At 48.6% G+C, this 21,376-nt stretch overlaps 1 protein-coding gene across 1 annotated transcript; it reads right to left on the minus strand.

The window, feature by feature from the left end:
* Window positions 1-10,523: 10,523 nt before the first annotated feature.
* On the minus strand, window positions 10,524-19,411 carry LOC123394034 (intraflagellar transport protein 172 homolog). Its single transcript, XM_045087492.1, is given in 18 exon segments — window positions 10,524-10,791; window positions 10,903-11,012; window positions 11,230-11,410; window positions 11,593-11,671; window positions 11,764-11,844; window positions 12,718-12,859; window positions 13,184-13,300; window positions 13,385-13,510; window positions 14,155-14,248; window positions 14,659-14,772; window positions 15,673-15,887; window positions 16,940-17,027; window positions 17,821-17,900; window positions 18,103-18,171; window positions 18,468-18,507; window positions 18,943-19,055; window positions 19,278-19,327; window positions 19,330-19,411. Coding segments are annotated over 18 exon segments (2,034 nt in total). The 5' UTR covers window positions 19,397-19,411.
* Window positions 19,412-21,376: the final 1,965 nt, after the last annotated feature.

Consider the following 21,376-nt stretch of genomic DNA (forward strand, 5'->3'; position numbering starts at 1 on the left):
AGTCCACTTAGAGGAGTGGTCGCAGTTCCTCAGATAGAACTCACTGTAGTCCCTCTGATAGAAATGGACGCAGTCCCCTCTGAGAGGAACAGAGACAGTCATTCTGAGCAGAACGAACAGAACCAGTCTGAAAGGGGCCAGTATAGTTGGTGTGGGTAAACCCATCTCAGTCCCTTGGAGGTGAGAGGACACAGCCCTATTGAGAGAAGACAGCACAGGCTCTCTGAGAGGAGTGGTTGCAGTTCCTCAGAGAGAAATCATTGTAGTCCCTCTGAAAGAAATGGATGCGGTCCAACTGAGAGGAACAGACACAGTCATTCTGAACAGAGCCAACAGAACCAATTGATGCCATGGGGCCAGTACACTTCATGTAGGAAAAACTTCTCTCCTTTGTTTGGACGTGTGAGGACAAGCCCTAATTTGGAGACAGCACAGGTCCTCTGAGAGGAGTGGTCGCAGTTCCTCAGAAAGAACTCACTGTACTCCCTCTGAAAGAAATGGATGCAGTACCTCTGAGAGAAACAGAGACAGTCATCTGAGCAGAACCAACAGAACCAGTCTGAAAGGGGAGTACAGTTGGTGTGAGAGGACACAGCCCTATTGAGAGAAGACAGTACAGGCCCTCTGAGAGGAGTGGTCGCAGTTCCTCAGAGAGAACTCACTGCAGTCCCTCTGAACGATAGGACGCAGTCCCTCTGAGAGGAACAGAGACAGTCATTCTGAGCAGAGCCAACAGAACCAATTTGAAAGGGGCCAGTACAGTTTATGGGGGAAAACGTATCTCCGTGTCCTGGAGGTGAGAGGACACGGCCCTACTGAGGGAAGACAGCACAGGTCCTCTGAGAGGAGTGGTCGCAGTTCCTCAGAAAGAACTCACTGTAGTCCGTCTGAAAGAAATGGACGCAGTCCCTCTGAGAGGAACAGGGACAGTCATTCTGAGCAGAGCCAACAGAACCAATTTGAAAGGGGCCAGTACAGTTCATGTGGGAAAACCTATCTCTGTGTGTTGGAGGTGAGAGGACACAGCCCTACTGAGGGAAGACAGCACAGTACCTCTGCGAGGAGTTGTCGCAGTTCCTCAGATAGAACTCATGTAGTCTCTCTGAAAGAAATAGACACAGTCCCACTGAGAGGAACAGAGATAGTCATTCTGAGCAGAACCAACAGAACCAGTCTGAAAGGGGCATGTACAGTGGTGTGAGAAAAACCATCTCAGTCCCTAGGAAGTGAGAAGATACCGCCATATTGAGAGAAGACAGCACAGTCCATCTGAGAGGAGTGGTCGCAGTTCCTCAGAGAGAACTCACTGTAGTCCCTATAAAGGAAATGGACGCCGTCCCACTGAGAGGAACAGAGATAGTCATTCTGAGCGTAGACAATAGACCCAATTTGAAAGGGGCCAGTACAGTTCATGTGGGAAAATCTTAACTCCGGTGCTTGGAGGTGTGAGGACAAGCCGTACTTAGGGAAGACAGCACAGGTCCTCTGAGAGGAGTGGTCGCAGTTCCTCAGAGAGAACTCACTGTAGTCCCTCTGAAAGAGAAATGGACGCAGTCCCTCTGAGAGGAACAGAGACAGTCATTCTGAGCAGAGCCAACAGAACCCATTTGAAAAGGGCCAGTACAGTTCATGTGGGAAAACCTATCTCTGTGTGTTGGAGGTGAGAGGACAAAGCCCTACTGAGGGAAAGACAGCACAGTACCTCTGGCGAGGAGTGGTCGCATTTCCTCAGAGAGAACTCATGTAGTCCCTCTGAGAGGAATGGGACACAGTCCCCACTGAGAGGAACAGAGATAGTCATTCTGAGCAGAACCAGAGAACCCAGTCTGAAAGGGGCCAGTACAGTGGTGTGAGGGAAAACCATCTCAGTCCCTAGGAAGTGAGAAGATACCGCCATATTGAGAGAAGACAGCACAGTCCCCTCTGAGAGGAGTGGTCGCAGTTCCTCAGAGAGAGAACTCACTGTAGTTCCTCTGAAGGAAAATGGACGTCGTCCCACTGAGAGGAACAGAGATAGTCATTCTGAGCATAGACAATAGACCCAATATGAAAGGGGCCAGTACAGTTCATGTGGGAAATCTTAACTCCGGTGCTTGGAGGTGTGAGGACAAGCCGTACTTAGGAAAGACAGCACAGGTCCTCTGAGAGGAGTGGTCGCAGTTCCTCAGAGAGAACTCACTGTAGTCCCTCTGAAAGAAATGGACGCAGTCTCTCTGAAGGAAACAGAGACAGTCATTCTGAGCAGAAACAACAGAACCAGTCTGAAAGGGACCAGTACAGTTGGTGTGAGAGGACACAACCCTATTGAGAGAAGACAGCAGAAGCCCTCTGAGAGGAGTGGTCGTAGTTCCTCAGAGAGAACTCACTGTAGTCCCTCTGAAAGATTGGTCGCAGTCCCTCTGAGAGGAACAGAGACAGTCATTCTGAGCAGATCCAACAGAACCAATTTGAAAGGGGGCCAGTACAGTTCATGTGGGAAAACTTATCTCCGTGTCTTAGAGGTGAAAGGACACAGCCCTACTGAGGGAAGACAGCACAGGTCCTCTGAGAGGAGTGGTCGCAGTTCCTCAGATAGAACTCACTGTAGTCTGTCTGAAAGAAATCAAAGCAGTCCCTTTGAGAGGAACAGACACAGTCATTCTGAGCAGAGCCAACAGAACCAATTTGAAAGGGGCCAGTACAGTTCATGTGGGAAAACCTATCTCCGTTGTCTTGGAGGTGTGAGAGGACACAGCCCTACTGAGGGAAGACAGCACAGGTCCTCTGAGAGGAGTGGTCGCAGTTCCTCAGATAGAACTCACTGTAGTCCCTCTGAAAGAAATGGACGCAGTCCCTCTGAAAGAAACAGAGACAGTCATTCTGAGCAAAACCAACAGAACCAGTCGGAAAGGGGCCAGTACAGTTGGTGTGAGAGGACACAGCCGTATTGAGGGAAGACAGTACAGGCCCTCTGAGAGGAGCGGTCGCAGTTCCTCAGAGAGAACTCACTGTAGTCCCTCTGAACGATTGGACGCAGTCCCTCTGAGAGGAACAGAGACAGTCATTCTGAGCAGAGCCAACAGAACCAATTTGAAAGGGGCCAGTACAGTTTATGTGGGAAAACGTATCTCCGTGTATTGGAGGTGAGAGGACACGGCCCTACTGAGGGAAGACAGCACAGGTCTTCTAAGAGGAGTGGTCGCAGTTCCTCAGAAAGAACTCACTGTAGTCCGTCTGAAAGAAATGGACGCAGTCAATCTGAGAGGAACAGAGACAGTCATTCTGAGCAGAGCCAACAGAACCAATTTGAAAGGGGCCAGTACAGTTCATGTGGGAAAACCTATCTCTGTGTGTTGGAGGTGAGAGGACACAGCCCTACTGAGGGAAGACAGCACAGTCCCTATGAGAGGAGTGGTCGCAGTTCCTCAGATAGAACTCATGTAGTCCCTCTGAAAGAAATGGACACAGTCCCACTGAGAGGAACAGAGATAGTCATTCTGAGCAGAACCAACAGAACCAGTCTGAAAGGGGCATGTACAGTGGTGTGGGAAAAACCATCTCACTCCCTAGGAAGTGAGAAGATACCGCCATATTGAGAGAAGACAGCACAGTCCCTCTGAGAGGAGTGGTCGCAGTTCCTCAGATATAACTCACTGTATTCCCTCTGAAGGAAATGGACGCCGTCCCCACTGAGAGGAACAGAGATAGTCATTCTGAGCATAGACAATAGAACCAATATGAAAGGGGCCAGTACAGTTCATGTGGGGAAATCTTATCTCCAGTGCTTGGAGGTGTGAGGACAAGCCGTACTTAGGGAAGACATCACAGATCCTCTGAGAGGAGTGGTCTCAGTTCCTCAGAGAGAACTCACTGTTGTCCCTCTGAAAGAAATGGACGCAGTCTCTCTGAAAAAGAAACAGAAACAGTCATTCTGAGCAGAAACAACAGAACCAGTCTGAAAGGGACCAGTACAGTTGGTGTGTGAGAGGACACAACCCTATAGAGAAGACAGCAGAGGCCCTCTGAGAGGAGTGGTCGTAGTTCCTCAGAGAGAACTCACTGTAGTCCCCTCTGAAAGATTGGACGGAGTCCCTCTGAGAGGAACAGAGACAGTCATTCTGAGCAGAGCCAACAGAACCAATTTGAAACGGGCCAGTACAGTTCATGTGGGAAAGCCTATCTCCTGTGTGTTGGAGGTGAAAGGACACAGCCCTACTGAGGGAAGACAGCACAGGTCCTCTGAGAGGAGTTGGTGCAATTCCTCAGATAGAACTCACTGTAAAACCCTCTGAAAAAAATGGACGCAGTCCCACTGAGAGGAACAGAGATAGTCATTCTGAGCAGAAACAACAGAAACCAGTCTGAAAGGGGCCAGTACAGTTGGTGTTGGAAAACCCACCTCAGTCGCTTGGAAGTGAGAGGACACAGCCCTATTGAGAGAAGACTGCACAGGCCCTTTGACAGGATTGGTCCCAGTTCCTCAGATAGAACTCACTGTAGTGCGTCTGAAAGACATGGAAGCAGTCCCACTGAGAGGAACAGAGACAGTCATTCTGAGCAGAGCCTACAGAACCAATTTGAAAGGAGCCAGTACAGTTCATGTGGGAAAACCTATCTCCGTTTCTTGGAAGTGAGAGGACACAGCCCTATTGAGGAAAGACAGCACAGGCCCTCTGAGAAAAGTGGTCGCAGTTCCTCAGATAGAACTCACTGTAGTCCCTCTGAAAGAAATGGACGCAGTCCCTCTGAGAGGAACAGAGACAGTCATTCTGAGCAGAACCAACAGAACCAGTCTGAAAGGAGCCAGTATATTTGGTGTGGGTAAACACATCTCAGTCCCACAGCCCTATTGAGAGAAGACAGCACAGGCTTTCTGAGAGGAATGGTTGCAGTTCCTGAGAGAGAAATCACTGTAGTCCCTCTGAAAGAAATGGATGCGGTCCGACTGAGAGGAACAGACACAGTCATTCTGAGAAGAGACAACAGAACCAATTTGATGGGGCCAGTACACTTCATGTAGGAAAACTTCTCTCCTTTGTTTGGACGTGTGAGGACAAGCCCTAATTTGGGGAGACTGCACACAGGTCCTCTGAGAGGAGTGGTCGCAGTTCCTCAGAAAGAACTCACTGTACTCCCTCTGAAAGAAATGGACGCAGTACCTCTGAGAGAAACAGAGACAGTCATCTGAGCAGAACCAACAGAACCAGTCTGAAAGGGGAGTACAGTTGGTGTGAGAGGACACAGCCCTATTGAGAGAAGACAGTACAGGCCCTCTGAGAGGAGTGGTCGCAGTTCCTCAGAGAGAACTCACTGCAGTCCCTCTGAACGATAGGACGCAGTCCCTCTGAGAGGAACAGAGACAGTCATTCTGAGCAGAGCCAACAGAACCAATTTGAAAGGGGCCAGTACAGTTTATGTGGGAAAACGTATCTCCGTGTCCTGGAGGTGAGAGGACACGGCCCTACTGAGGGAAGACAGCACAGGTCCTCTGAGAGGAGTGGTCGCAGTTCCTCAGAAAGAACTCACTGTAGTCCGTCTGAAAGAAATGGACGCAGTCCCTCTGAGAGGAACAGAGACAGTCATTCTGAGCAGAGCCAACAGAAACCAATTTGAAAGGGGCCAGTACAGTTCATGTTTGAAAACCTATCTCTGTGTGTTGGAGGTGAGAGGACACAGCCCTACTGAGGGAAGACAGCACAGTACCTCTGCGAGGAGTGGTCGCAGTTCCTCAGATAGAACTCATGTAGTCTCTCTGAAAGAAATGGACACAGTCCCACTGAGAGGAACAGAGATAGTCATTCTGAGCAGAACCAACAGAACCAGTCTGAAAGGGGCATGTACAGTGGTGTGAGAAAAAACCATCTCAGTCCCTAGGAAGTGAGAAGATACCGCCATATTGAGAGAAGACAGCACACAGTCCCTCTGAGAGGAGTGGTCGCAGTTCCTCAGAGAGAACTCACTGTAGTCCTCTGAAGGAAATGGACGTCGTCCCACTGAGAGGAACAGAGATAGTCATTCTGAGCATAGACAATAGAACCAATATGAAAGGGGCCAGTACAGTTCATGTGGGAAATCTTATCTCCGGTGCTTGGAGGTGTGAGGACAAGCCCGTACTTAGGGAAGACAGCACAGGTCCTCTGAGAGGAGTGGTCGCAGTTCCTCAGAGAGAACTCACTGTAGTCCCTCTGAAAGAAATGGACGCAGTCTCTCTGAAGAAACAGAGACAGTCATTCTGAGCAGAAACAACAGAACCAGTCTGAAAGGGACCAGTACAGTTGGTGTGAGAGGATACAACCCTATTGAGAGAAGACAGCAGCCCTCTGAGAGGAGTGGTCTCAGTTCCTCAGATAGAACTCACTGTAGTCCCTCTGAAAGAAATGGATGGAGTCCCTCTGAGAGGAACAGAGATGGTCATTCTGAGCAGAGCAAACAGAAACCAATTTGAAAGGGGCCAGTACAGTTCATGTGGGAAAACCATCTATCTCCGTGTTTTGCGGAGTGAGAGGACACAGCCCTACTGAGGGAAGACAGCACCTGTCCTCTGAGAGGAGTGGTCGCAGTTCCTCAGATAGAACTCACTGTAGTCCTGTCTGAAAGAAATGGAAGCAGTCCCTCTGAGAGGAACAGACACAGTCATTCTGAGCAGAGCCAACAGAACCAATTTGAAAGGGGCCAGTACAGTTCATGTGGAAAATCTTATCTCCGGTGTTTGGAGTGTGAGAGGACACAGCCCTACTGAGGGAAGACAGAACACAGGTCCTCTGAGAGGAGTGGTCGCAGTTCCTCAGAGAGAACTCACTGTAGTCCCTCTGAAAGAAATGGACGCAGTCCCTCTGAAAGAAACGGAGACAGTCATTGTGAGCAGAACCAACAGAACCAGTCTGAAAACAGACCAGTACTGTCCGTGGTGTGAGATGGACACACAGCCCTATTGAGAGAAGACAGCAGAGGTCCCTCTGAGAGGAGTGGTCGCAGTTCCTCAGAGAGAACTCATGTAGTCCCTCTGAAAGAAATGGACGCAGTCCCTCTGGAGGAACAGACACAGTCATTCTGAGCAGAGCCAACAGAACCAATTTGAAAGGGGGCAGTACAGTTCATGTAGGGAAAACTTATCTCCGTGTCTTGGAGGTGAGAGGACACAGCCCTACTGAGGGAAGACAGCACAGGTCCTCTGAGAGGAGTGGTCGCAGTTCCTCAGATAGAACTCACTGTAGTCCAACTGAAAGAAATGGACGCAGTCCCTCTGAGAGGAACAGACACAGTCATTCTGAGCAGATCCAACAGAACCATTCTGAAAGGGGCCAGTACAGTTGGTGTGAGAGGACACAGCCCTATTGAGAGAAGACAGCACAGGTCCTCTGAGAGGAGTGGTCGCAGTTCCTCAGATAGAACTCACTGTAGTCCGACTGAAAGAAATGGACGCAGTCCCTCTGAGAGGAACAGACACAGTCATTCTGAGCAGAGCCAACAGAACCAATTTGAAAGGGGCCAGTACAGTTCATGTGGGAAAACCTATCTCCGTGTCTTGGAGGTGAGAGGATACAGCCCAACTGAGGGAAGACAGCACAGGTCTTCTGAGAGGAGTGGTCGCAGTTCCTCAGATAGAACTCACTGCAGTCCGACTGAAAGAAATGGACGCAGTCCCTCTGAGAGGAACAGAGACAGTCATTCTGAGCAGAGCCAACAAAACCAATTTGAAAGGGGCCAGTACAGTTCATGTGGGAAAACTTATCTCCATGTCTTGGAGGCGAGAGGACACAGCCCTACTGAGGGAAGAAAGCACAGGTCCTCTGAGAGGAGTGGTCGCAGTCCTTAGATAGAACTCACTGTAGTCCCTTTGAAAAAAATGGACGCAGTCCCACTGAGAGAAACAGAGATAGTCATTCTGAGCAGAAACAATAGAACCAGTCTGAAAGGGGCCAGTACAGTTGGTGTTGGAAAATCCATATCAGTCGCTTGGAAGTGAGAGGACAGAGCCCTATTGAGGAAAGACAGCACAGGCCCTCTGAGAGGAGTGGTCGCAGTTCCTCAGATAGAACTCACTGTAGTCCCTGAAAGAAATCGAAGCAGTCCCTCTGAGAGGAACAGACACAGTCATTCTGAGCAGAGCCAACAGAAACCAATTTGAAAGGGGCCTGTACAGTTCATGTGGGAAAACCTATCTCCGTGTCTTGGAGGTGAGAGGACACAGCCCTACTGAGGGAAGACAGCACAGGTCCTCTGAGAGGAGTGGTCGCAGTTCCTCAGATAGAACTCACTGTAGTCCCTCTGAACGAAATGAAAGAATTCCCTCTGAGAGGAACAGAGACAGTCATTCTGAGCAGAGCCAACAGAAACCAATTTGAAAGGGGCCAGTACAGTTCATGTGGGAAAACTTATCTCCGTTTCTTGAGGTGAAGAGGACAGAGCCCTACTGAGGAGAGACAGCACAGGGCTTCTGAGACGAGTGGTCGCAGTTCCTCAGATAGAACTCATGGTAGTCTGCCTGAAAGAAATGGACACAGTCCCTCTGAGAGGAACAGACACAGTCATTCTGAGCAGAGCCAACAGAACCAATTTGAAAGGGGCCAGTACAGTTCATGTGGGAAAACTTATCTCCGTGTCTTGGAGGTGAGAAGACTCATCCCTACTGAGGGAAGACAGCACAGGCCCTCTGAGAGGAGTGGTTGCAGTTCCTCAGAGACAAATCATTGTAGTCCCTCTGAAAGAAGTGGATGCGGTCCCTCTGAGAGGAACAGATACAGTCATTCTGAGCAGAGCCAACAGAACCAATTTAAAAGGGGCCAGTACAGTTCATGTGGGAAAATCCATCTCCATGTCTTGGAGGTGAGAGGACATAGCCCTATTGAAAGAAGACAGCACAGACCCTCTGAGAAGATTGGTCGCAGTTTCTCAGAGAGAACTCACTGTAGTCCCTCTGAAAGAAATGGACGCAGTCCCTCTGTGAGGAACAGAGACAGTCATTCTGAGCAGAACCAACAGAACCAGTCTGAAAGGGGCCAGTACAGTTGGTGTGGGAAAACCCATCTCTCTGCGAGAACCCATCACAGTCCCGCTAAGGAGAGACTCCAACACAGCTGCCCCAGGGAGTGGCTCAGACACAATCTGTCTGAAAATTGCAAGGGCTCCTCAAACACGTCTCCTAGGGACCACACACAAAATACTCCAAAACAGGCCAAGTTTAGAGGCCTGCAGCTAACAGATGAGAAGAGATTCGTCCCCATTATTCACTGACTGGATCAAGCCTTCACCGACCTGCCCCTTTGGTGGCTTCTTTTCCTGCTTGGCCACTGCCTTTGATACCAGCACCCTCAGCACTCAGAGCTTCTATGCCGCTCTACCTGGCGGAAGGGAGGTGGGAATGGGTCTGTAATTTCTCTAAGTAAATAAAGGGGCGATAATTGATCTCCACCTAGAAAGCCCCCACTCGTCTTGCTGGAGGGGGGGGGAACGGAGGGTGAAGGGATATTGGGGGTGTCGCGCAAAGGGATGGAACAGGAGGAAGGGGCCCTGAAGCCATGTTTGGGGCTCTAAACCCCACCTACAGCTTCCCTTGGCGGGGTCTCAGAGGAAGGAGTTGTGTCACGTGACTCACTCCAGCCACAGCCCCCTAGGAAGCTGCCAGGCAGATGCAGACCTTGAGATCTAGGATCTGCAGCTCTGAATCCACATCCCCCTCAAACTCCTAATACCGTATTTCTCTGAATCAAAGATGCATCATTTACTTTGTTTTAGATAGCACGAGTGGGGGTGGGGCAGAGGGAGAAGAAGAGCGAATCTAAGGCAGATCCGCACCTAGTACAGAGCCCAATGCAGAACTTGATCTCACAATCCTAGTTCATGTGCTGAGCCGAAAATTAATAAGAGTCAGATGCTTTACCCACCAAGTCACCCAGGTACCCCAGATACATCATTTAAAACTTCACATGCAGGGGCGCCTGAATGGCTCAGCGAATTAACCCTCTGCCTTCAGCTTGGGTCATGATCTCAGGGTCCTGGGATGGAGCCCTGCATCAGGCTCTCTGCTCAGCAGGGAGCCTGCTTCACCCTCTCTCTCTGCCTGCCTCTCTGCCTACTTGTGATCTCTCTCTCTGTGTCAAATAAATAAATAAAAATTTAAAAAAATATATAAAACTTGATATGCAACCCAATTTCTAAGATAATAAAATGTGATTATATATATGTTTAGGAATTGATGAAACCTACTGACTTGGCTTAACCGGCTAGATTCTTCTCTTTAGGAGCTTTCATGTAGAGGAGGAGACTCTGCTTTCTTCTCCTGGCTTCCTTCTGGCCCCAGCTCCGGCCTCTGGATTTGCCCTTCCAGCTCTGGTCCCAGGTCTGCCCCCTCCCTCACAGAGCCTCCCTCCCTCTCAGTCGGGACCTCACCCGCCTCTGAACTCCACTTCAAATCACATCCTTTATCTTCACCGAGGTACTCAATTAGCTGAGCCACAGTGGTGTCCAACTTCCCCCAATTTCAGTCTGTTAGGCGTTCTGCCTCAGATCCCCTTTTATAGTTTTCATAGTTCTGGCTCTAGCATCTAGCAAGCACTCAGCAGGTACCTGTCGCCTGAGCGAAAATGAGAGGCCCAGGAGGAAAAAGCAATGTCTGAGGAGGAATGCTGGCTGTGAGGGTGGTCCGGGAAGTGGGCGGCCAGGAAGGGTGGAGCCCGCCTCACCTTCATCCAGCACTTTTCCACCAGGCTGCTGCTGCCTGAGCCCCGCACCTTGAGGTAGCAGTCGACGGCACGGCTATACTCTCCAGCCTGCTCCCACTGGCGAGCTTGGTCCACGAGCCCCTCCATGCCCCTGAGATGAGAGTACACGTGACCAGGACAAGCTGGGCAGCGTGGCCTATCCCGTGCACCTTGTGACCCAAGCTCCAGCCCTGCCCACACTTGCTGCTTCCTGGCGTCATACCTGGCCCCTTTCTTGGTAGCCTCCCGCTCATACTCTTCCCTCAGAACCTCCAGCTGACCCCGCACATAGTCCTTGTAGATCCACAGAGCGTCGCTCCATAATCCAGCCTCCTGCTCAGATTTCCAGGTATCAGGAAGGCAGAGGCCGGCATGACACCTTCCCACTGCCACACAGGTGCTCTATACTATGGGCCACGGATCCCTAGGTCCTTGCACCTCTCTTCTCCTCCTTGTCTCCTTCCCCCTCTCCAGTGCTAACTCTCTGGATCTTTCCCAGTAGTATTGGTTAGTGTAGTGCTCTGTGGGTTCTTACATTCTCTTGCCCTACCTCATAATAATTGATGGGCAGGCCCGGTCTCTGGGCCCGAAGCAGCAGCCCTTCTGCTTTCTGAATGTCCTTCTCCTCCAAGGCCCCCCAGGCCTGCCCCACAAGCGCCTCGGCGACAGTGTCAGGATCGTGGGCCTCGGCCACTTGCTGAGCTGCTTCCCAGGCCTGGTTATGGACGAACCTGCTCCCAGAAGAGGGACACGGGAGGCTCAGCACAGGACTGAGGCCTCAATAGTGGGAGACAGACAGCCATATCAGAGGGGGTAGAAGATTTATTGGTACTAGGTTCAGGTGAAGGTGGCCATGCCAGGTCCTGGGGCTGCGGTTGGGAGGACGGGTGTAAGGAATTGACGGGTAACTCACATGAGGGCTGCTTCCTTGGGCGTACCAGCCCTGATGAATTCAGCTTTGGCCTCTTCAAATTTACCCTGTAGGGACAGAAGGGCAGCCGCACACGATCAGAAGCAGATTGCCATCATGGCAGCCGGGAGACAGGAGGAGGTCCAGGTTAAAAGCAAGGGAGGAGGAGCAGGTACATAGCATATGGGAGATGCATCTCAGGGGTTTTGTGCTTGAGGGCCAGCCGGGAGAGTTCAAAAGCAAATTCAAATGAGCTGAAATGGAAGGTGTAGGTAAGGTCTGCCTACTCAGTACTTTCATTTTATAAGAGGCGGAGCAGGGCAAGAGAAAACAAATAGGGTAGAGACGGGGCCAGGGGAGGGAAAGAACAGACTGAGAAGACAACCCATGTGAAGTGACACAGAAGCACACAGACACGTAAAGGAGGACGGGGTCAGGGGACACTTGGAAAAGCCTGTGCTTCCTGCGACCAGTGGGCATAAAGGAATGGGATGGGCGTGAGGCAGGGGACCGCAGTGAGCCTCCCAGCACTACTCTGCCTCGGGAGCAAGGGCTCTGGGTTCTCCACCACTTCCTCCTGAGCCACATTTATACTAGCAGAAAAAACTGTCTCTCTAAAACATTGACTACCCTCAGCCATCTGACTCCATGCAGGATTATTACTGGTCTTTGTAACATTTGCTTAAGAAAAGCTCTTTTTGCATTTAACAGAAGCCCACTTCTGTTACTCAGAAGTCAATTACTGGCTTAGTGCACCTTCACTTTAAAAGCTCTTCTCTCTGGGGCACCTGCCTGGCTCAGTCTGTAGAATGAGGGACCCTTGATCTGAGGTTGAGTTCAAGCCCCACACTGGCTATAGTAATTGCTTAAAAAGGTCTTTTTGAAAAAGAAGGAAAAACGCGGATCACTTTCCATCTTCTTAGAACAGCTAAACACTGTTCTGAGGCCCCGGGGAACAGGGGCAGAGCTACTGATTCATTCCTTGCCTCTCCATCACGTTCTTCCAAGGATTTCTTCACTCCTGCCTCCATTTTCAGAAACACTTCTCAGCTATACAGCCGTTTTCCTTGTCTATGTAGAAGCTCTGTCTCGAAAGGGTCCAGGGGAGAGAAGCCGTGGGGCCTCATCAGTTGTCGGCGGCGTGGTCCACGGCAGCTGCCTGGAGTCCGAGCTTAGTGAGCAGTCTCACTGAGGATGCTCCTCCCAGGCTCTTTGCCCACAGATAGGCCACGTGCTTGTGGGCATCAGCTCCTCTGTGAGCCTTGGGAACCTGTGAAGCAAAGCCATTTGGCAATCCTCCCATGCAGGGCCACAGGGCTGCTCCCTTCCCCTCTCTGACCGGACTGCAGCGTTGACAAAGGTCAGGTCTTTCTACTAGAACAGGGATATGGCTCAGTTTTGGGGTCTGTTAGCCTTAGCCTGCTCAGGGTCCAAGGATGGACTTCAGGTAGTCCACAGACCCCTCCTACCGCATGTGAAATTTTGCCTGTCGGTATGGGTGTTTTTCAAAGAGACCCACGACCAGTTCAGAATGCGTCACTTGAGAGTGGGGAAGAGGGACGGGCGTGTCCCCAGAGTGACCTGGACTCCTTACCCGGTAGGCCTCCTCCCAAAGCCCATTGGACCGGTCCATGTTCACTGTTGCCTTCCACTCCTGAGCCTCGAGGTAGTGATACTCGGCCTCCTGCAGTCGGCCTTCAGCCTCCAGCTCCTGGCGAAAGGAGGGTCAGGATGGGGCGAGGGGGACGTGGGGCCTGTTCGGGGAAGAGATGGCCGAGACCGGAGAAGGGCTCACCTTGCCCAGGCGTAGGTGTGTGTCACTGAGGAGATCTGGGTGGTGCTTCCCTACCAGGCGGATCATATCATCATCCAGCTTGTGCTCCCTCTCCCTCTGGCGTTCCCCTGATCCTGTGCGGACACTCTGTCAAATAAGTGAACAAATTTTAAAAAAGAGAAGAAAAAGAATGAAGGAACCAATGAATAATAAATGGAAGGAAAAAAGGACAGAGGGAGAGAAAACAGAAAAGTGGGCTCAGGAACTAAGAAATTACCTTGCAATGTCATACACGGTGAGTTCAGAGGCCCTAAAGCAATGTCATGCACCTGCGTAATTCTAAACTCTCCAGTTAACCACATACAGGTAATAAAGCTTTTTCTGTTTTGTTTTAGAGAGGGATGGAGACACGGGTGGGGCAGAGGGAGAGGGAAAGAGAGAATCTTCAACAGACTCCATGCCCAGCGTGGAGCCCCTCGGGGTGCTTGATCTCACAAGCCTGAGATCATGGCGTGAGCTGAAATCAAGAGTCTGACACTTAAGACTGAGCTATCCAGGCGCCCCAGGTAGTAAAGTTTTAAACCAGGAAGATGGAAGTGGCGATCTCTGTACCCCTTCAATTTGGTGTTTAAATCTTTTCTTACAATAAACGGGAAGGGCTATAGCAGGAAAGTTGCCAAAGAGTTGCCTGATACACTCTGTTCTCCAGAACAGCTCTGCCAGGGGTTCAATTTGGCACTGTGGCAGTGTCCAGAAGGAGATTTTGGTGCAGCAGGCTATCAGCTGCTTACCTGGCTAGGTCCCACACATGTCAACTCAAACTCATTCTTGTAAATGCTTCTCCGGAGGCAGCAGTCAAACTGTTTCACTCCACCAGAGTGTGCCCTAGAAGGGAAAGCGACAACATAAAAGGTAACAGGCATCAGAAGGATATCTGGAGACACCCTTGAAACCCAAGTTCTAGAATCTAGGAAAGAGTTAGCAGTAAAAGGGCTGGCAGTTTGGGGAAGTACCAGATGGAAAGAGGTGGCACTCACAGGACGCCAGGATAGTGATGGGAGGAAAGGGAGAATCAGCCCTGCCTACAGAATTCTTTGTCTCTTTTGGCTTCCCATAAAGTGTGAATTTCTCTTTCCTGCCGTTAATGTCCTATTTTTTTAGGTTGAAGTCAAAAGGGAAGAAGAGAGTCTCTAGTTTCAGGGAGAGTGCTTTAGGCTAAGGCCGGGGATTTTTCCTAGGTTGGAGAAAGTCACCCAGGCAGAAAGGGATTACTAGTAAAACGCACCGCACAGAGTCATGAGCCATCCCGTTTCCAGGCCAAGGCAGTGACGGTATATACGTTGGCAATCTCCTTGCGCTTTGCCTCTTCCCAGATGCTTCTTCGAGGGCTCCAGTTGAGTACCCGAGGTCTGAAATTAAGGAGGTGGATTTCAGAAGAGATGGAGACTGAGCAAAAGGGTGGAAATGGGTGTGTAACAGAAGGCAATGAGTCTCGCTGTAGTAGAGAAGAGAGGAAGTGAGAGAGAACACACATGCTAGGGAATCTCATAGGAGAGGACACAAAGGTTCAAAGGAAGGAAGGTGGGAAAATCAAGCCAAAAGTAAAATGGGGTGAGAGCGATAGGAGTGGGGAAAACAAAAGGAGATCATGGCTGGTGAGAAAAATGAGCTGTTAGCAAGGGAGAAAGAAGGAAAAAGAAACAGAAAACAGAAGGAAGAGACCCAGATGACATCGAAGGGGATAAAAGGACAGGACTAATAAAGCTGATGTGAGGGGACCGGGGCCCTTTATTTATTTTATTTATTTAATTCACCCTTCCATCATCCATCCCTTCCTTCCTTCCTTCCTTCACCAAACACTTAAGCATACATTATGTACTGGATGCTAATTTAGCCACCGGAGATTTCAAAAAAAAAAAAAAACAAAAACAAAAGCGAATAGGCCCTCTTCTCATGGGCATTTCAGTTTAGCCAGTTAACTATAAACACAAAAGTGTAATATCATGCGACAAACACTGAGCCAGTGGTCTGAAAAGAGGTAACGGTAATACAAAGAGAGTGGAGATGAATTCCACTGTGGAGTCCCAGGCAGAGGCACAGAGACACAAAATCCTGGTGTATTGTGGAACTGCCAGAGTCCCAACAGATGGTGGGAGCAGGAAAAGGGAAGTGAGTGAATTAAAACCTGAGGATCTCTTCAAACCTATACTTGCTTTCCAACCATTCTCCCACTCTGGTTGAAAATAAGTGGGCTAGAGCAAGTGTACACAGGGAAAGTAGGCAGAAGATGCATATGGAAAGGGACCCACCTGTCATAACTTCCCAACACAACAGACTGGCCCCCAGGGCTTGCAGCAGCGGTGGTGAACTCCCGCTCCTGAGGGTCACGGCTGTAATCAAAAGTTTGTAGCACGTGGCCTTCCTTTCCATAGGCTACAATTCTGCGATCACAGCCTGCAGCCACGATGCTGTTGGTTGCCCAAGCCAAGGCATAGGGCGGGCATGGGTGGATAACCGACTTCCCCTAAGACAGAAGTAAAGGGTTCCAATCGCTCTGACTCTGACAGCCTCAGCCAGAGGTTCTTCCTTTCTAGGAAAAATTTATACCCTGTATAAATCTTCCAACATTTTCCCACCCAAGCACATCCTAATCTAGACAACTTCACAAACTGTCGTTAGGTTTTATACTCTTACACACGTATGTATGACATACACACACACGTCTGACATTGTCCGCAAGAGGAAACCTCAAAAGGCTTGTATGTTGAGTTCTTTAGTAAACACCTATAAGGCCCCCAAAGGGACATATCCTACATTATCTAACACTGGGTAGGTCCACATGGAGCATACAACTCTTTCTTTACAGAAGAAGTAAATTTAATTATTACATGAGTAATTCTTTTTTTTTAAACTCTTTTGGCTTCCAATAAAGTACGAATTTCTCTTTCCTGCCTTTAATGTCATATTTTTAGGTTGGAGTCAAAAGGGAAGAAGAGATTCTCTAGTTTCAGGAGGAGAGTGCTGTAGGCTAAGGCCAGAATTTTCCTAGTTTGCAGAAAGCCATCCAGGCAGAAAGGGGTTACTTTCTTTCTTTTTCTTTCTTTTTAAATTTTAGTCATTTAAGGCATCTCTACACCTAATGTGGTACTCAAACTCACAACCCTGAGATCAAGAGTCACATGATCCACCAACTGAGCCAGCCAGGAACCCCTCTATGAGTAATTCTTAAGGAAAGTTCTTCAAACAATAGAGAATTACATCAAGTAAAACATAAACATTCCTTGTATCCCCCACCTTTTCCCTTTCCTCTCTTGAGAATGACTTTTTTAAATGATTTATACATATAAATACACTTTTTACATAGATAATAATTTTCACTTTCCCTTACTCTCAGAATCCTATCCCCTCGATTCCTCATTGCCCACAAATATTAAGCTGTGGCCTCCCGAATAAAAATCTTCTCTGTGAATGCATCTAAATGTGCCCCCGCCAACCACCTCAATCTTAATGTTCAACCTCCCCTAGGAGGGATCTTGGATTTCTTTACCCCCATCTCACAGCATCCTTTCGTCATACCCGTGACTCTCCAGAGCCTTCATCTTCGAAGAAATACCTAACAATGGTGCCATCTGCATGACCAGAGAGAATTCCTTTCCCAGAGGAACTAAACAAGTGAGTGAATTAAAAGGAAGAGGGAGAAGAAGAGGAAGAGATTACTCTGTCTCCCCAAGAAATCCTGCTTCTGTGTCAAACATTACCCTACCTGGGCTCCCTGCTACCAGTCCACCCCATCTTCCATATTATAGTCTCCAATGAGACTACAGACCCCATGAACAGGTTGACACACAGAGTACTCTCTTCACCTTCATGTCAGCTGGTTTGGTGGAGAATTTATCTCTCCGCTCCCCGTGTTCATCATATAGCACCACCACTCGGTACACTGTGCAGACCGCAAACTTGGCATTGTTCTGGGACCAAGCCATGCAAGTCACCTTTGCAGCTCCATCCTGCAGAGGCAGAGGGGGCAAAAATAAGCGCAGCTGTTCGTCTAGAGTGACAAAAGAATTTTGGTTCCTTTAGCTCTACTGTGACTTTGATCAATTCTCCACATCATAGTCCTTAAAACAAAAGATGCACCCTGGTCTCCACAGCTATAAACCTCTGGCCCAGGAGAACAAGGTGCTTTAGAAACCCATAATGCAAATACACTTCGAGGTGACTCACAGAATGAAGTGGACCGATGGGCCCTTGCAATGGCCTTGCTCCCTCATAGCTCAAATGAAATAAATTCATTACTCTGACTCACCAAGAAATCACACTTCTATGTCAAAGATTACCCTACCTGGGCTCCCTGCTACCAGTCCTCCCCATCTTCCATATTATAGTCTCCCAGTCCCGACTTCCCCATCGCTTCTTCCTATGTCTCTCAGCTTGGGATACTGCTCTTCCTTACTCACTTTGTTGTCAGTGATACCATGTAAGAATCTGTCCCATAGATGGTAGATGATTTATTAGTTTTAGTGTTTTCTAAAGAAACCTGAAAATGGGAAAATGGATACAAGGTTCCTTTCAATCCCACCCAGATCCTAAGGAAAGAAAAAGAAATAACAAAAAACCGGTCCTTCCATTTTCTCCCCCAATATATAACTTGACCCTAAGGGAGACATTTAACTGTATTTCTCTCTCCAGAACCGTTATCCCCACCCACAGCCTCTCCTGTGTTTCTCTTCCCCCTTTACCTTCCCTTCAGCCAGTCCAAAAACAATGATGTGCCGCTCTGCTGGCCACTGCAGACAGGTGACAGCACTCTGCAAGGAGGAAATCATGAAAAGGATAACCCTGTCCATGTCGCCCAGCGCACTTATAACAAACTGAACCCCTGCCACTTGCCATCGCCCCAGTCGCCTAAGCGGAGAAGAGGACACAGCCAGGCTCACGGGGGAAAGCAAGGAGGAGGGGCAGCCACGCAGCACCATCCTCCATCCTCTCAGCTGGAAAGGTCAGATGGACACGTGAAAAATGCAACTTCCGGTTACATTTACAGGTAGCTATATTGATATATGTTTGCTCATCCAAATCTCCACGAGACAGGTCTGAACTTTACCGTCTGGATGAATTTCTTACAGATGACTTTCTTGTCACCCCTGCCAAATAAAAGGAGGGAAAACACATTAAAAACACTTTCATAAAGAAAGTGCCACATGTGATGCTGGGGGAAGGGAAGAAAGACCTGATACGTTCCCTGCTCCCCCTAATGTTGCCTACCCTGCCATAAGAGCCTTGAAAGGAGGCATAAAATGGAGCCCGAGCAGTTTTAGAACAGGAACAAAGATGCTGTGTCACCAAGGGCTCCCATCACAGGTCCTCATGCTGACCTTAGGCTGATTCCCCCAGGGATGGGATCTCACAACACGAGGCAGGCACAGATAGGGAATCAGCAACAGACTCGGGAAGGCCTTTGCTCTCCACGTCCCAGCTTGGACCATCACCTTCTCTTCTCCCCTTTCCCCAGTGAGACATTTCTTCCTGCCTTCCCCTTCTTTTCCAGGTCACCCCCACCTCCCAGTCTCTATCCTCACCAATCTTCGCCTATCTTGTACACATAGATGATGCTGTCGGTCTGTCCTATGGCAATTTTAGTGGAATCGGGAGAAAAAGCCATGCCCTTCACCATATAGCTCTTCCTGCCATACTACGAGTTAAAAATGGAAAAGAAAAACAAAAGTCATGAGCACACATGGTAGAGAAAAGGGAAGAAAAGGTGTTTGTGTGACTGTATTGAGCGTGAGGGATTTATCCTGAGAAAAGATGGGGCAGGCCATTTCCTAGGCAGATGGCTGGGGAAGTTAGTTAGGAAGTTTTCCAGATTCCTAAGACCCCATGAACAGGTTGACACACAGAGTACTCTCTTCACCTTCAAGGTAGCTGGTTTGGTGGGGAATTTGTCTCTCCGCTCCCCATGTCATCGTATAGCAACACCACTGGGTCCATTGTGCAGACCGCAAACTTGGCATTGTTCTGGGACCAAGCCATGCAGGTCACCTTTGCAGCTCCATCCTGCAGAGGCAGAGGCGGCAAAAATAAGCCCAGCTGTTCGTCCTGAGTGACAAATAATTTTGGGTCCATTAGCTCTACTGTGACTTTGGTCAATTCTCCACATCATAGTCCTTAAAACAGAAGATGCATCCTGGTCTCCAAGGCTATAAAACTCTGGCCCAGGAGAACAAGGTGCTTTAGAAACCCATAATGCAAATACACTTGGAGGTGACATGCAGAATCAAGTGTACCGATGTGCCCTTGCAATGGCCTTGCTCCCTCATAGCTCAACTGAAATAAAATCAATTGGTCTGATAAGTTTCTTCTTTTTTAATAGGTTTTGGTATCCAGCCATTCATTCAATATATACATTTTTCAATATATACATTTTTTTCATTCAATAATATTTTTTAAAGGTTTTATTTATTTATTTGACAGAGAGACAGCGAGAAAGGGAACACAAGCAGGGGGAGCAAGAGGGAGAAGCAGGCTTCCCAGTGAGCAGGGAGCCCAATGTGGGACTCAATCCCATGACCCTGGATCATGACCTAGCTGAAGACGCTTCATGAGTTAGCCACCCAGGCACTCCTCATTCAATATTTTTTGAATACCACACTGAGAAAGGCATGTAGTCAGGGGCTGAGAGGAAGACAAAGAGCAAAATACGGTCCCTGTCCCCAGGCTAATAACATGTGCAAACAGGAAAAATCCCATTAGAGAGGCCTGTACAAAGCACGATGATACTTTGGGGAAGCCTGAAATCTGAAATCGTTTTATGTTTAAATGACCAACTTAAAGGTTTGAAGAATTGGATGTAGTTAAATGGGGGAAGTTATCTGAAGAAGAAAGAATGATAGGAGCAAAGGCAAATCTCATTAAGAGACAGTAATTTAATACAGCTGAAACTATCTTGCAACTAGAACAGAAGAAGTAAGGCAGGAAAAACAGGGAGGCCAGCGGCAAAAAAAAACTTTGAAATTAGGCCAAGGTGTTTAGGCTTATTTGGTAGGAAAAAGACAGTGAAAGTTCTGGAATGGGGAGTAAAACAATCAGAGTTGAGATTTAAGATGAAATTGCCACCAGCTTATTTTTTTTAATCACCCCCCCCCAAACTACGCACTGCTCAGATGTCCAATTTTGAAGTGATCATCTCCCAGTCGACTATTCTCTTCCACCTCTGTCCACCACCTGGTCCTCAACGGTTCTTCACTAGGGACTTCCCTCCTTGAAATAAAACATTTAGCCTCTAAATTAGCCAATTGTGTGATTAATTACTAGGGCTCCAGAGCTCTGGTTTGAAACTTTGTTACTTGTCACTCCTAACCCAGGTACCTCCAAAGTCCCAGGTTTAAAAGGCCTTTTTTTCCCCCTCCCCCCATCAAAATCCTCAGAGTCAGAAAACAGCCTCACCACCACCTTTACCCCCCCCCAACCACCGCTTGATTAAATTAGGTTTGAAGGCCTGAGGGGTTCCTCTTTTTTCCTTGCTCATCATCTTCCTTCATCATTTTGCCAATCCTGGGCCTTTGCCCTACCCTGTATCATGACATCCTATTTTGAAAGACTGAAGGGGATTTTCACTTCCAATTATTCCATTAGGGTAAAGGAATTTTTAAATTACAATTTCGGGGGCAGTTTCCTGAGCAATGAGCACTTCTCTCTTTTGTTCTAATTTCCCTCTATTCTCCTAATACCACATTCACTGTGAAGCCTTCCTCATTCCTCATAGCACTGCCTGAGGATTCAATGGGGACCGGGAGTAGAATAATAAAAACTAACCTTTAACAAGATCTTTCCATAGACTAGGCAGTTTGATAGATGCTCAATATGCATTGTCCTTTTACTTCATAACGCTGAGACAGACAGAGATGATTATGCATATTTTACAGATGGGGAACCTGATTTCAGAAAAGTTAAGTAATTGGCTCAAATTTACATACACATTCCTAAGGGGGTGGAACCAAGATTTATATCCCC

Source organism: Mustela putorius, unplaced genomic scaffold (genome assembly GCF_011764305.1).
Source record: "Mustela putorius furo isolate JIRA1106 unplaced genomic scaffold, ASM1176430v1.1 tig00001161_pilon_pilon_pilon, whole genome shotgun sequence".
NCBI lineage: Eukaryota > Metazoa > Chordata > Mammalia > Carnivora > Mustelidae > Mustela > Mustela putorius.